General features: G+C 37.1%; 1 protein-coding gene across 3 annotated transcripts in view; it reads right to left on the bottom strand.

Moving 5' to 3' along the window:
* Positions 1-12,799, bottom strand: part of LOC126371975 (serine/arginine repetitive matrix protein 2) — a 131,130-nt gene that overhangs the window by 83,954 nt on the left and 34,377 nt on the right. For 2 of the 3 annotated variants that reach the window (XM_050017467.1, XM_050017469.1), the window contains exons 2-6: positions 6,391-6,654; positions 6,273-6,309; positions 5,840-6,009; positions 5,277-5,370; positions 3,946-4,133 (exon numbers count right to left, since the gene is read on the bottom strand). In XM_050017467.1, the coding sequence (XP_049873424.1) occupies positions 3,946-4,133; positions 5,277-5,370; positions 5,840-6,009; positions 6,273-6,309; positions 6,391-6,513 (612 nt within the window). In that variant the 5' untranslated portion in view covers positions 6,514-6,654. The remainder of the gene's footprint in view (positions 1-3,945; positions 4,134-5,276; positions 5,371-5,839; positions 6,010-6,272; positions 6,310-6,390; positions 6,655-12,799) is intronic. The other variant, XM_050017470.1, reaches the window with a different exon arrangement.

The following is a 12,799-nucleotide window of genomic DNA, read 5'->3' as shown; positions in this document are numbered from 1 at the left end:
CTATGTAGTAAGAGTAGATATTTTAATTAATACTTACCGAATACTTTTCGATTAACATCAGCTAAACCTACATACAAAACATAAATGTGTATGGAGTAAGTACGGTCACTAGTACTAATATACCATGTCACATTAACTTTTTTAACAAATTACGCCGTAAGTCTCATTAAATGTCAAATATGATAGTGCGACAGGGTCCTCAAGTGGGTACACGATATTACTCATGACTGTACTCATTATAAAATCTATCTTAGATATTAATACAGAATTTTATCAAAATCGACTTTAGGGCAATATTTTTTTTGACGCACATGAATCGAAAAATTACTCAGTTTTTCTTTAACAACGGAAAATATACTAAAAAGTGAAACATTACAACTTTGACTGTACTATTAAGCATAAACAGAATTGATTCTCAATCCACGCTCAGCTTACAATTTTATTCAGCGAACAAAGCTCACCTGCAATAATGGCAATAGAAATATAGCCGCACACCGCATGACCTTAGCTGCGGACTGCGATGATGACTTACCATTAGTTACGATGCTTGCCACTTTTATTGTTGAAACAAAACAAAATGTATTTATTGTTTAGGCTGCAACGTAGGGTACAAAGCGTGGCGTGGGCGCGGCGCCCGCGGCGACCTATCTGCGCGAACAAATTATAATTTCAAAATCCCCATCGATTTATGTGAACGCTCATCTGAATAAAGCACTGCTCCATTTTACAACTGATCCCTTACTATTGTTATGCGATTATGTTTATTAAAACTATCCTGAACTATTATGTACTTATGGACATAGTTTCCTGATTTTTACATAATCATAATCACTGACACATGGGTAGGCAAACCAATCAGGGACGAGTTGTTGCTGCAATTCATTGGTTTCAACTAAATTCGAAATTATTTTAACATAGCTGTCTACTCCACCGTTGTAAAAGAAGCACCAAGCTTACTTGAATTTTAAATATCGAATGAAAGTGATTTGTTTTTATTTAACATGGTATTTTAGATTGTAATAGATCGTCATCGAGAAAAATTCTCTAACAAGTTGTCGAACAAGTCTAGCACATTAGCGAGCAAGAAACATCAAACCAATCATAGAAAATATATACACTAAAGAAGTCATTGATTCGACATAACATCAGTAATTTTAATGTATGTAATTTAAAACAGTCTCTATATAATTTGCATAACTACATAAACAACTCGGATTGATTCACACGCGCAAGACGTAATATTACATAACGAGTTGAAGATACGAGTTAGTTTAAACGGATACCACGTATAGTATGGGACGTATTTAGTCAAATTTTATTTAACAAAAGTCAATACAGTTTTTACTTAACAAACATCTTTTAATTTGGAATAATTTTAAATAGATAAAGAATCCAGCCTTTCGCATCCTACTGCTGGACATAAGCTCTTTTAACTTCAGAACGGCAAAAATAATTACAATACAACACAAATAATATTTATTGCACAAAGTTAACTAGCAATATAAACAAAATAATAAAATAAATGGTGCAAAAAGCGACCTTATTGCGAAGGTACTTCTCCTAAATAATAATTATTATTTCATCGCGAAACAGTGGTAAGGGAGGAGTGTTATTACTGGAAAAAAGTGAGACAACCGGCGCCGATAATAATTTGAAGCATTCTGTCATTTCTGTCGATTTAATACCTACTCTTCTTTAGGGATGTTTAAATACTCTCGGTACCCGTACTTTACTGACGATCGGATTAACATAACATCTATAGAGTCGGCTCATGGGTACATGTGATACACTTTTCCTTTATTCTTAAATGATCTCTCAAAATAAGAATCTGAGTGGCGTACTAGACGAATCATCATCCAATACACATTGCGGCCAATGTATAAAATGACAATGACAAGTCCAAAAGTTTCGATTAGAATTAATAAATATTCCTCAATCTTACGCAAATCCAATGAGTAGACTCGCTAAGTTTCTGAGAATTCATTCACTAAAACACTGTTGCGTCTCAAACAATTAACCGAACGAAATTAGCTCATATTCTTCAAGTAACGACTTCAAAATATTTTTATGTTATTTTTCTGCGTTTGGACTTAGCAATAACAATAAATTCGTGAAAGGTAATTGAATTCTTTGGAACAATAAATAAAGACAACTAAATGGATTGTGCTTCAAAAGGAGTGAAGGACGTTATATTTATTATTTGACGTCTTTCCTTTCAGTGACGTAACGTGAGCACTTATACAAAGCAATCAAAAATTCAATTTCAAGTTAATTATGAAGACGTGATTGGCAGAGGGCAATACATATTTTATAGTAGTTCAACTTACTTATCGTTGCTTTAAAGTGAAAACTACGTAATTAGCTTTCTATAAAATCATATTCAGACGTGATTTTTTTTACAAAAACCTCGCAATAAACAAACTGATTTCAATCCGGCAAAAAACTTGTGATGTCTATTTTTACCTGTAATAAAATCGAGGTTTAGCTGAAAAAATCACATCCAAAAGGCGCTTACGTGATTTTCACTATAAGGCTTTATGTATATGTGTTTAGTAAGGTAATTCATACAATCCCTTCATAAACAAAGCATCTTACATAGTTCTCAAGCCAAACTAGTCTATGGCTCGAAATGCCAGCTGGTTCACCTTCAGAGGTGACCTCTGGTACCTGATCAGGAACTCACGTCTATTGTATGCGCAGCCGCATATTTGTGTACAATTACAACCGCTGACCTACTTACTGACGTGAAGTTTCGCTCAGTTACCAGGATGTGTACGGCCTTGGAAGAATATTGTGCGTAATCGGATGAAAAAGAAATCGATTTAGGTATAATGAAATTTTGCCGGAATCAGGAATCTCTTTGATTCTCATATCCGAAAACGCTTTGTGTCATTAATCGTTAATAACCGGATTGACTGATAACTCCAGTGCGCTCACCCGTTGACTGAGAGGAGGTCAGTACAATCCAGAAGTGGAAATGAATGGCTTAGAATGGAAATTAAAGTTTAACCAATTTATCAAGGTTGTCAGGGTCCTTCAAAAAAGCGTGTCTAAAGTCTTTTCACATTTTGGACATTTGACACACACAAATAACGATCACAAATCAATTTCATAACACCTCTAAAAATAAACGGCCAGTATCTCGGTCCAGAAATAGCGCAAGAGTCTAAGCTAAGTTAGTACGTGTTCCCAGGGGATCCATTAGCGTCTATCACCCATATCGACTGGTAGGGATGGAACTGTAACCCTGACACTCTATCACTGGCCCCTCACATCTTATGGGGCGAGATAAATTCCGTCATCGGCGCTCTAAAAGCATTCGTAAATTGCTCCGATCAAGCCTAGTGACATGGGGTAGTTGCATTGCATGTGATAAATTGGTACGCGCGAATTTTCTTTCAACCAACAAAATAGGAGAAAGGGGAATAAAATAAAAAATGGTATTTTTCTCTCGTCTGGTTTGTTCAATGATTGGTCAATGACCGTATAGTGGTTAACTATTAGCTGACAAAGACCCCTGACATGGCTCATGTAATGACTACATACTTACTGAATAAAACATTGTAGGTTGATTTCGAATTGTAAAATGTATTGGGAAACAAAGTCGTTTATTACTGCTATTTTCCGTAGTACATTTTTCTCTTTTTAAGAAATAATAATTAAAAAAGAGAATAATAATATTAGGGCAGGACAATAACAAAAACATGACTAATAATCATTACCCGATTATAACCATGCTTAAATCTACTTAAACGTTCAAAATTAGAAATAAAAACAAAACTATGTCGTATGTAAAGTCAATTACTATATCAACAGTCAAAGATAGTCTGTCATTTATATATCTCTCTTCTTCCATGCTCATTCCCATTTACATACATAGTCATCATTTACATCTACAATTGATATAAGTACTTGTAAGAACACAAACTACAATCTAGTACTCACATCATGCGTAGTATCGCCGCGGTGGAACTTCTCTTCCGTCTCCTTGACGCGTTCAGTGACGTTGCGCGTGAGCACCCTCCGGTCGCGACTCTCGCGCACCTTGCCGTCCGGGTTAGCCACCACTTGCGAAGACACCAGCACTTTAGCACCGGCCGGGGCCACCTCGCCGCCGTGCAGGCCGTCGACCTCTGTTGAAAGATATTGACCTTAGTAAACAGTTCGATTTATATGCTTACTACATAACTCAAATGGAATTCGGACAATATTGCAATAGATCATCACCTATATTTTATTCTGTTTTTATTCCTTAGTTTAAATTTTCACTCACACAGTTGACTCGACTATCACGTCTAACAGAAAGCTCGGCTAGGTTTACTTACTTCATTCACGTACTTAGTTCATTTAGCGATGTACCTCTGAGTACCCCAATTGGGATATAGTCGACAGCTTATGTTATGGTATGTCGTTATGTGTTTATTATTTTTGACGTGACTTATGTCACAATTACCTTGGTCGGATCATTGAAGAGCGCTAAGGGCTCTCACCCGGTACAAAAATTTAAGACAACAGGCCCGAGGGTGCCTAGTGTTTATATTCCAGAGTCTGCTTATCCAAATGGATTATACTGGACCGGAATATTTAGGAACATACAATACATGAACTTATGCCAATTTATTCTGTAGGCGGCAATGATGTTAGATGTGAACCACAACCAAGTGTCCCAAAAAGTTACTATGGCCATAATGATGTTCGGCAATCAAATAACATGATGTTAAGCAACATTCACCTTGAACTTGTGAATGTGTAACTGTCTTGTGGTACATCAAACCATAAAAGCTTCCAAAATTAGGTTGTGATCGTTTTTGTATGACAACCATTAAAATACTATTAAGCACAAAATAAGTAACAGATACGAGTAGGTGCTTTTATGGAACACACGTCAATTTCATGCAGAAATGTAAAAAGCCCTCCCAACATTTTATATTGGCCGATTACCCGACAGAATTAAGTTGACATCTCACCTATTTTATTAGCCCAGCTATACATAAATTAATTTTAAAATTATCCGTCCCTCTCCTTTTCGGCGGATAAGAAAATGACAAGTACTTAAATTAAAATTAGGTGTCTGCAGGAATCGGGGCCATATTATATTAAAAAAATCTAAGTACTGAAAGTAAGAAAATTAAAAGCCACTAAGTCGTAATTTAAGTGTTTTCTTAGCTCAGCACATAATCTCCGCCTCTGCAACCGTTGAGATCTTCACCCGTATCCCTGGGCAAGGCTTCTACATTATTATGCTTACACATGAAATACATAAACACTTGACGTACCATCCAGAGGTGCCCTGATAGCATCAACGCCGTGTCTCCATTGGCCTTCGATGGCGTCACCTTCATGCTCCACCTGCTCGTCTGGCACTCGATGCTGCAATCACACCAATTAATTGTATTAATCAATTAAATTGTTCCTAATTGTTAGGTAACACGTATCAAACTAGGTACCTATACTATGTTATAGATAAATGCGAATATATAATTGCCAAAAATAAAATATAAAATTCTGACTACAAAATAAAGTGACAAACATTTTTTTTTCCATTTAACTTATTTATGATGTTCAAGAAAAAGTCCGACATTTTATCACATTTTTCTATGGCGTCACAGTATGCTTTTACAAACATAGTGTCTTATTCTTATCGTGTGGGTTGTGAGGTGGAATACCAACCTCATCAGGGTTATTACTGAGCCGCCAAAGGCACCTGACATGGCTCATGTAAAGACTACATACAAAACAAACATAGTAATTTCGTGTTTTGACGATTATTAAAAGGTAACACCTAAGGAACGACTTGAAAAATTTCACACAGAAAAGTCGCGAGCGTAAAAGAACCTACCTCTGTCTGCTGGAAGTTGGTGGTGTGCGTATCCTCGTTGACGGAGGTGGATATCTTGGGCCCGGAGTCGCTGAGGATGCGCCCATCCTCCAGCACCAGCTCGCGCTTCACCCGCGTCGCGATCTGCCGCGTGGTCGTCACCTCGCTCTTCTTCCGAGTCACCCATTCCTCTGGAATATCAGAATTCAGGGTTTACACTTAAGCATTAGAAAAAAATTAAGAAAAAGGTCTCCTGATAAAGCCCATTCCCCCTAAAGAAATTGTATTGTATTAAATAAACAGTTAAATAAATAACTTGGAAAAGTATTTTTACTAGTAAAATCAAATTTAATAGGGAGGATATTTGAGTAATTTTAACACATACATAAGTAATACAGCACAGGAAGATTTATTATACCACAATGGTGTTAAAAAGTCTAATAATAATACTAACCTTCTTTGGTTGTAGCTATAGTATCACCAGGCTCCGCCTGTAAATAAAATAAAAATACTTTAAATGAAAAAAAAACATAATCTTAATTTTAACTGTAACGTATAGCGCCATCTCTTACCGAGTAGCGTAAGCTACGAAAAGCTAAGTCGTTGCGGTCGGGCGACCTCGACATGTATTGCAGTAGTATTCGCGGCCGTCGCTTGATGGCGCCATGATCACTAAGTGTGAAAACTGTCACCATGGGAAAACATACAACGATAGTTTTCGCGGGAAATTGTTGGAAACACTTTAACAATTCAACACTTTGTAAACGTTCTATATTTTTTCATTATTTTACACTGTTATATCCAAAGAAATTACAACAATATTTTTGTAACTTCACCTGTAATTGCAGCAAGAAAATAATTAACAGAGAAATCGGCTATCCTAAGTCAGAACCGATAATTAACTGAAGGAAAACCGTAGGTTAGCTGTAATATAATTATGGATGTGTTGGATTAACATTTTGTTTTGGTTCACAATAGTTTATGTAATGTTTGAGTATTCAGAGAGTCGCCGGGGCTTCCGCTGGGACCACACCATTCAATGGTTACGTCGGAAGAGTGCCAAATCAATCGAGTGTGATACACTGACGGTCTGAATTTTGAATCACCTGCTAAGTACTTAAATGGGTTTAAAATTAGTAGATGAATTTACACGTTTTACAAAAATATTGAAAAGCGGACATTTCTTAGCTGGTTCTAGGTATAAGTATACTTAACTCATGGAAGATATGTTTGATACGACGACATAACGCATAGAAAGAGTCAAATATTGGTGAAACTCGCGTAACGCTAAATCGTTATCATTAACACAAATCCATTATCTTCCAGAACGTGATTAATTTTACCTACCAGGAAACATCTTATAATACGTAGCTATCAAAATTTACTTAGAAATGTTGCTTGGTGAATAGTACGATGGGCAGCCTTATCGCAATCTCTTCTAGGGAACCTTTAAGTGTAGGATAAAATATAACAAAAGCGTAGCGTGATGGACGACGGCAGCACAAACAAAATAATAAATTAAAGAAAATAAGTATGTATCCATAAACTAAACTAAAAAGCAATACCTACATACAGAAAAGACAAAAGACAATAATAATGTCAAAATAAATATACAGAAACATAATACTATTTACCTTCATACATTACTATGGAAGAGAGGATATTAAATTCCCATTCAATCACTAGTAAATTACATAAACAATGAACGAATGAACCTTTCCCCACTAGGAATACGCCGAAGGTATTCTAAATAACGAAACGGAAAGTTTTCCTATTCGGGTGAGTCCCAGGAGATAGGAGAAAATTTACATGTGACTTACATCCAGATAGATAGGAAAAAAATACCCACTTTGAAGTTATTTATAATAAAAAGCAATATTTTAATTTGACATTAAATTTGTGCATATAAAAAAGTAAGTGCGCAATGCCAACTAATGTCAAATAGCAATATTGCTGTTTTAGATGAATTGCTTCCAATGGCCTTTTTAGCCTCATTTTAACCTCATGCTCACTACCAAAGAAGGACGAAGCAGACAGTTTGGTACCTAATTACAAGTAATTAAGGCACAAATGCCTTAAGACAAGTATAATCAACATCTGGTAGTCTTCTTATATCGTGTGGATTGTGAGTTGGATTACCAACCTCAACAATACTGGTGTCAGGGTTATTATCGAACCGCCAGAGGCTCCTGACATACCTCATGTAATGATTACATAATTACGGGATCAACGAAGCAAAGTGCTTTTCGAAGCATGGATCATTACTTTCGGACAATCGGATGATCCGCCTGTAATGTCCAAAATAGGGATCACAAAGTGATTTTTGTGATTTGTCCCGGATCGAAACCTGAACCTCCGGATCGTGAGTTCTACAGCTGTACCACTGGGCCACAACTTCGTACTCTATACATCTATTATGGGTGGCAATATACAGGAAAAGGTACGCCAAAAACTTTAGGTAAGTTAAGTAGTTATAGTATGTCGTCACCGCTAAAAACAGTAAATCACCTGTAGCCATTAATTTGTCAGTGACGTGTAGTGACATGACGTGAGTGTCGATGTCGGGTCGTCGATAGGGTCAATGCCTTTGCTTTGTCATGGTACCCTGGTACATACTTTTGTTATCATTTTACAAAATACACCGACCTCCGTGGTCCAGCGGTTGAGCGTTGGGCTCACGATCCGGAGGCTATGTTCGATTCCCGATGGGGACATATCACAAAAAATTCTTTGTGGCCCTAGTTTGGTTAGAACATTACAGGCTGATCACCTGATTGTCCGAAAGTAAGATGATCTGTGCTTCGGAAGGCACGTTAAGCCGTTGGTCCCGGATACTACTTACTGATGTAAGTAAGTAGTCGTTACATGAGCCATGTCATGGGACTTTGGCGGCTCAGTAGTAACCCTGACACTAGAGTTGATGAGGTTGGTAATCCAACTCACAAGCCACACGATAGAAGAAGAAGACAGAATACACACAAAAGTCACGCCTAAAACCTCTTTTCGGGTAAAAATAATCACTAAAAGACTAACTAAGAATTTCTATATTTCTGTCCTAAAAATAAATCATTCCTAACTTACAGAGACACCTTATTATGGATGGATAGTCATAGATAAACCCACTGCGTTTATTGCGTCCACTTTATTCATAACATAAAATGCGATCCTTTTTCTAACCTTTTCAGTCTAGAAGGATAAGCAGAATATAAGACTTATTATATTTTCTACAGTCTTTTATAAGAACTATAATGCAACTATTATAGGTATACCATGGTAGGTATACCTCTAAGTACCAGAATAACATAAGATACAAGAGAGACCACAGATCGGCAACCTGCGATACGTCACTTGTAGACACGACTGACAAATTGTTACTGTGATTTATTGTTACCGACGACGTTGAGACGAGACAACATCAGGTACCTAAAGTTTTTAGATCCTTGAGTACTGTGGCACACGGCCATTGGTTATAAAAAGCTTTTAGCCGCGTATTACACGAAACCGCACACCGACATGATTTTGAGTGACGCCCTAATACCTAAACGACGCAAGCGCCGCTTGCCCGCGCGGCGAGGCGGCGGTGTCCATATGTCAGCGGTATCAGCGGAGTACATACAAGTCAATGCGAGGACATTAGAATCTCTTCACCGCGAACCGCATGTATCTAAGGCAGCGGAGGGATGAGCTGCTTTTCTACTATTCATCATAAGACACACGAAATCGAGATGTAAAATATTTTCCTTGTAGAATTTGTTTTTGAATTTATGTTTGGAACATAAATCCACATTCCCGAGAAATGCATTTTCGGGTATGTGACCTAACCTGTATTGAGCTGGTTTTCCCTTTGCAGGTTGGAAGGTCAGCCAGGCAGTCGCTTCTGTAAAAAACCGGACCTGTCAAATCTTCAGGTTAGGTAAGTGGATCCTGTGAAACACGGAATAATGCTAGGGAGATGATGATGATGATTTCGACAATGATACAGACGCTTTCAATGGGTACACAATGATTTGTTCTTAATCATCTCTTGTATTTTAAGCTGTACTCTCTGTACCAACCTCATTATATTATCCTTTTGATATTTAAGATTATTAAATATAAAAAAAACATTCTTGTAAGTGGGAGCCTGTCATCAATTTTGTAGTAACTAAGTATTAGTCCCAATCATTTCATTACTCAGGTTTTTATGTCTTATTTTTTTGCGCCCGCAGCCAGAATGACAGAATGAGTGATACCTGATCCATTTTTCATAGTTGACCTTCAAATCCGATTCTATAAAAAGGTATAATGGTTTGATTTATATATCTAAGCAATTGTTTTATGACTGTAATTAATCTATGTAGTTACATCATCGCTGGCGCCATAATAATTTGAAATAAATAAATGAGTTGTAAGTTAATTTCGCAGTAATTTAATTATACGTAAACTCTATCTATCAATAACGAGTTCCCGGGTTCCGGGTTCGAAACCCGGTGGGGACATATCGCAAAAATCACTTTGTGATCCCTAGCTTGGTTAGGACATTACAGGCTGATCACTTGATTGTTCAAAAAGTAACATGATCCGTGCTTAGGAAGGCACGTTAAGCCGTTGGTCCCGGTTACTACTTACTAATGTAAGTAAGTAGTCGTTACATGAGCAATGTCAGGGGCCTTTGGAGGCTCAATAATAACCCTAACACCAGAGTTGATGAGGTTGGTGATTCACCTCACAACCCACTCGATAAAAGAAGAATAACGAGTTCTAGTAATGTGAGGCGAGACATTTTAATAATAATTTAATAATATTTGTTACTTATTGGCAGTGCACACTAATAAGATACCATGTCATATTTATTACACGAAACACGCGTGTAAAGGTGAGTCCTAACATAATTATTATATTATCATATTATGCAGAGTAACTTACATTGTGTACAAAGTTCAAAACCTTTGTCAACTGTACATTATTATTAATAACTATAATTTGGCTACGTAGTTCGAAGTGTTACGAATTGATAATGGAAACTAGTGAAGTGAGATAAGTAACTGTTCCCAATACGAAGTTATACTAATATCTAAAAAGACTATACCTAGATGTTATAGTTTAAAATCAATATAATATTTATATTTCTCAGATGTATAGAGCTATAAATTACACATAAAATATGTCAGTTCCAAAACTATTTATTGGCCCACTATAACATAGAATAAAAAAAAAATAGAGAAAAAAATAGTAAATGATATCGAGCACAGATAACATCACATTTTGAAGCTACCCAGGACTTTACAACCTGACAACGGAATATTTAGGCACGTTAAGACGTTGGTCCCAGTTACCACTTACTGATGTAAGTAAGTAGTCGTTACATGAGCCATGTCAGGAACCTTTGGCGGCTCAATAGTAACTCTGACACCAGGGTTGATGAGGTTGGTACTCCACTTCACGACCCATACGACAGAAGAAGAACGGAATATTTCATAAACATAATAAAATAGCGGTTTTCACGGACTCGCTCAAATACTTGAAAGTCCCTCTTCTCTCAAACACGTTACCACTGCATATTGTGACACATGACCCAATTACACACAACACATAGGAAACAAAACAACAGATGCATCCTACAATGCATCGCTGCGCTTGCGCCGACAAGGTCGCAGCCTTCCACGTGTCACGGAAACTGCATACAAACATTCATTCAACTTGTAATTGCTGGGTCCGGATAATTACATGCTTGAGCTTTTGAATTGAAAGGTGTTTAGGGAAAGGGTGACGTGTTCAATTAATGTGTGGGGTAATTCAAATTAGTGTGTGGGGAGCTTTCATTTGTTTTTCATTTTAGATATTTGTTTGTATGGCGTTTTCCCACAACGTGTTGTGCAGGCATGGCGTTCGTAACAAACGTAGAGGGGAAAGTAATGAAAGGAGGGGCTAGGGAAGGGACTTCAGTTAATACTAATATAGATAATGAGTTAGCACAATGTATCATCAGAATGTCGTCCAAGCCGAATGTGTCATGTATTCAATAGAATGGAACATAAATTGTTTATTATAAAAGGACGCCGCACACAAAAACAAGACAATAATACTTATAAATTTTCACAAAACTATATCAAAAAGCATAGAGGATGTTCATCATATACAGTTAGGTAATTTAAAATTTATTTTTGAAATAAAATAGGCTCGCGTTTGACCACAATCTCACCTGATGGTAAGTGACGATACTGCCTAGGGTGGATCACGCTTACCTAAATGCCTATTCACTCTAGCCTTGAAGACTCCCAGGTTATAACGAGTTGTAAAAACAGTCGACGGCAGACAGTTCCAGTCCTTTGCTATTCCCATCAAAAAAGTAGAGGCAAAACGTTTAAAACGTCTTCAACTTCTAAATTGGAATGATAGATTGATATAATTTAAACTACAACCACGACACGTATTCACAGTGAAGGAAGTAAAAAAAGAAAACTTTCACTCGCTCTGGGGGCTCCACGTGTTTGAAATTAGTTAGGTTAGGTGATTGCCGGTAATAGTCCCGAGAGGTGCATAAAAGAAATTGACTCTGCCTCTCGGCAGTAATTACTTAATTGGCTGAGAGTTGCCTTCATTAGTATAATACAAGTTTATTGGTTTATTTAGGGCGATTGATTTCGCCACCACGTAATATTAAAATTTCTTACCTTTACTTCCAATCTTAAGCACTTGATACGTCTATGCGAGAGTATGCTCCATACCCCTTCCGGTTGATTGTGGGACGCCTTTGCCCAACAGTATGTTAAATCTAGCGTTAAGTAAGCTTTCAGGTTATTATTTTTTTATTAATAGTCACAAAGGTTTGAGTTTCGCGCATGAACAGAGAAGAAATAGGAATTTCATCATGTTTTCCTTGGGAAGCGAATATACTAATGTACGTTATGTACGAATTGTAGCGTTGACAGCGACTCTCCGAATGGCGAGCCTCGCTACGGCGAGTCTCTTTACGGCGAGTGGCCTTATTTTCCCTCTACG

Source organism: Pectinophora gossypiella, chromosome 13 (genome assembly GCF_024362695.1).
Source record: "Pectinophora gossypiella chromosome 13, ilPecGoss1.1, whole genome shotgun sequence".
In the NCBI taxonomy this organism is placed as follows: domain Eukaryota; kingdom Metazoa; phylum Arthropoda; class Insecta; order Lepidoptera; family Gelechiidae; genus Pectinophora; species Pectinophora gossypiella.
This window is presented reverse-complemented; position numbering and strand designations above follow the sequence as displayed.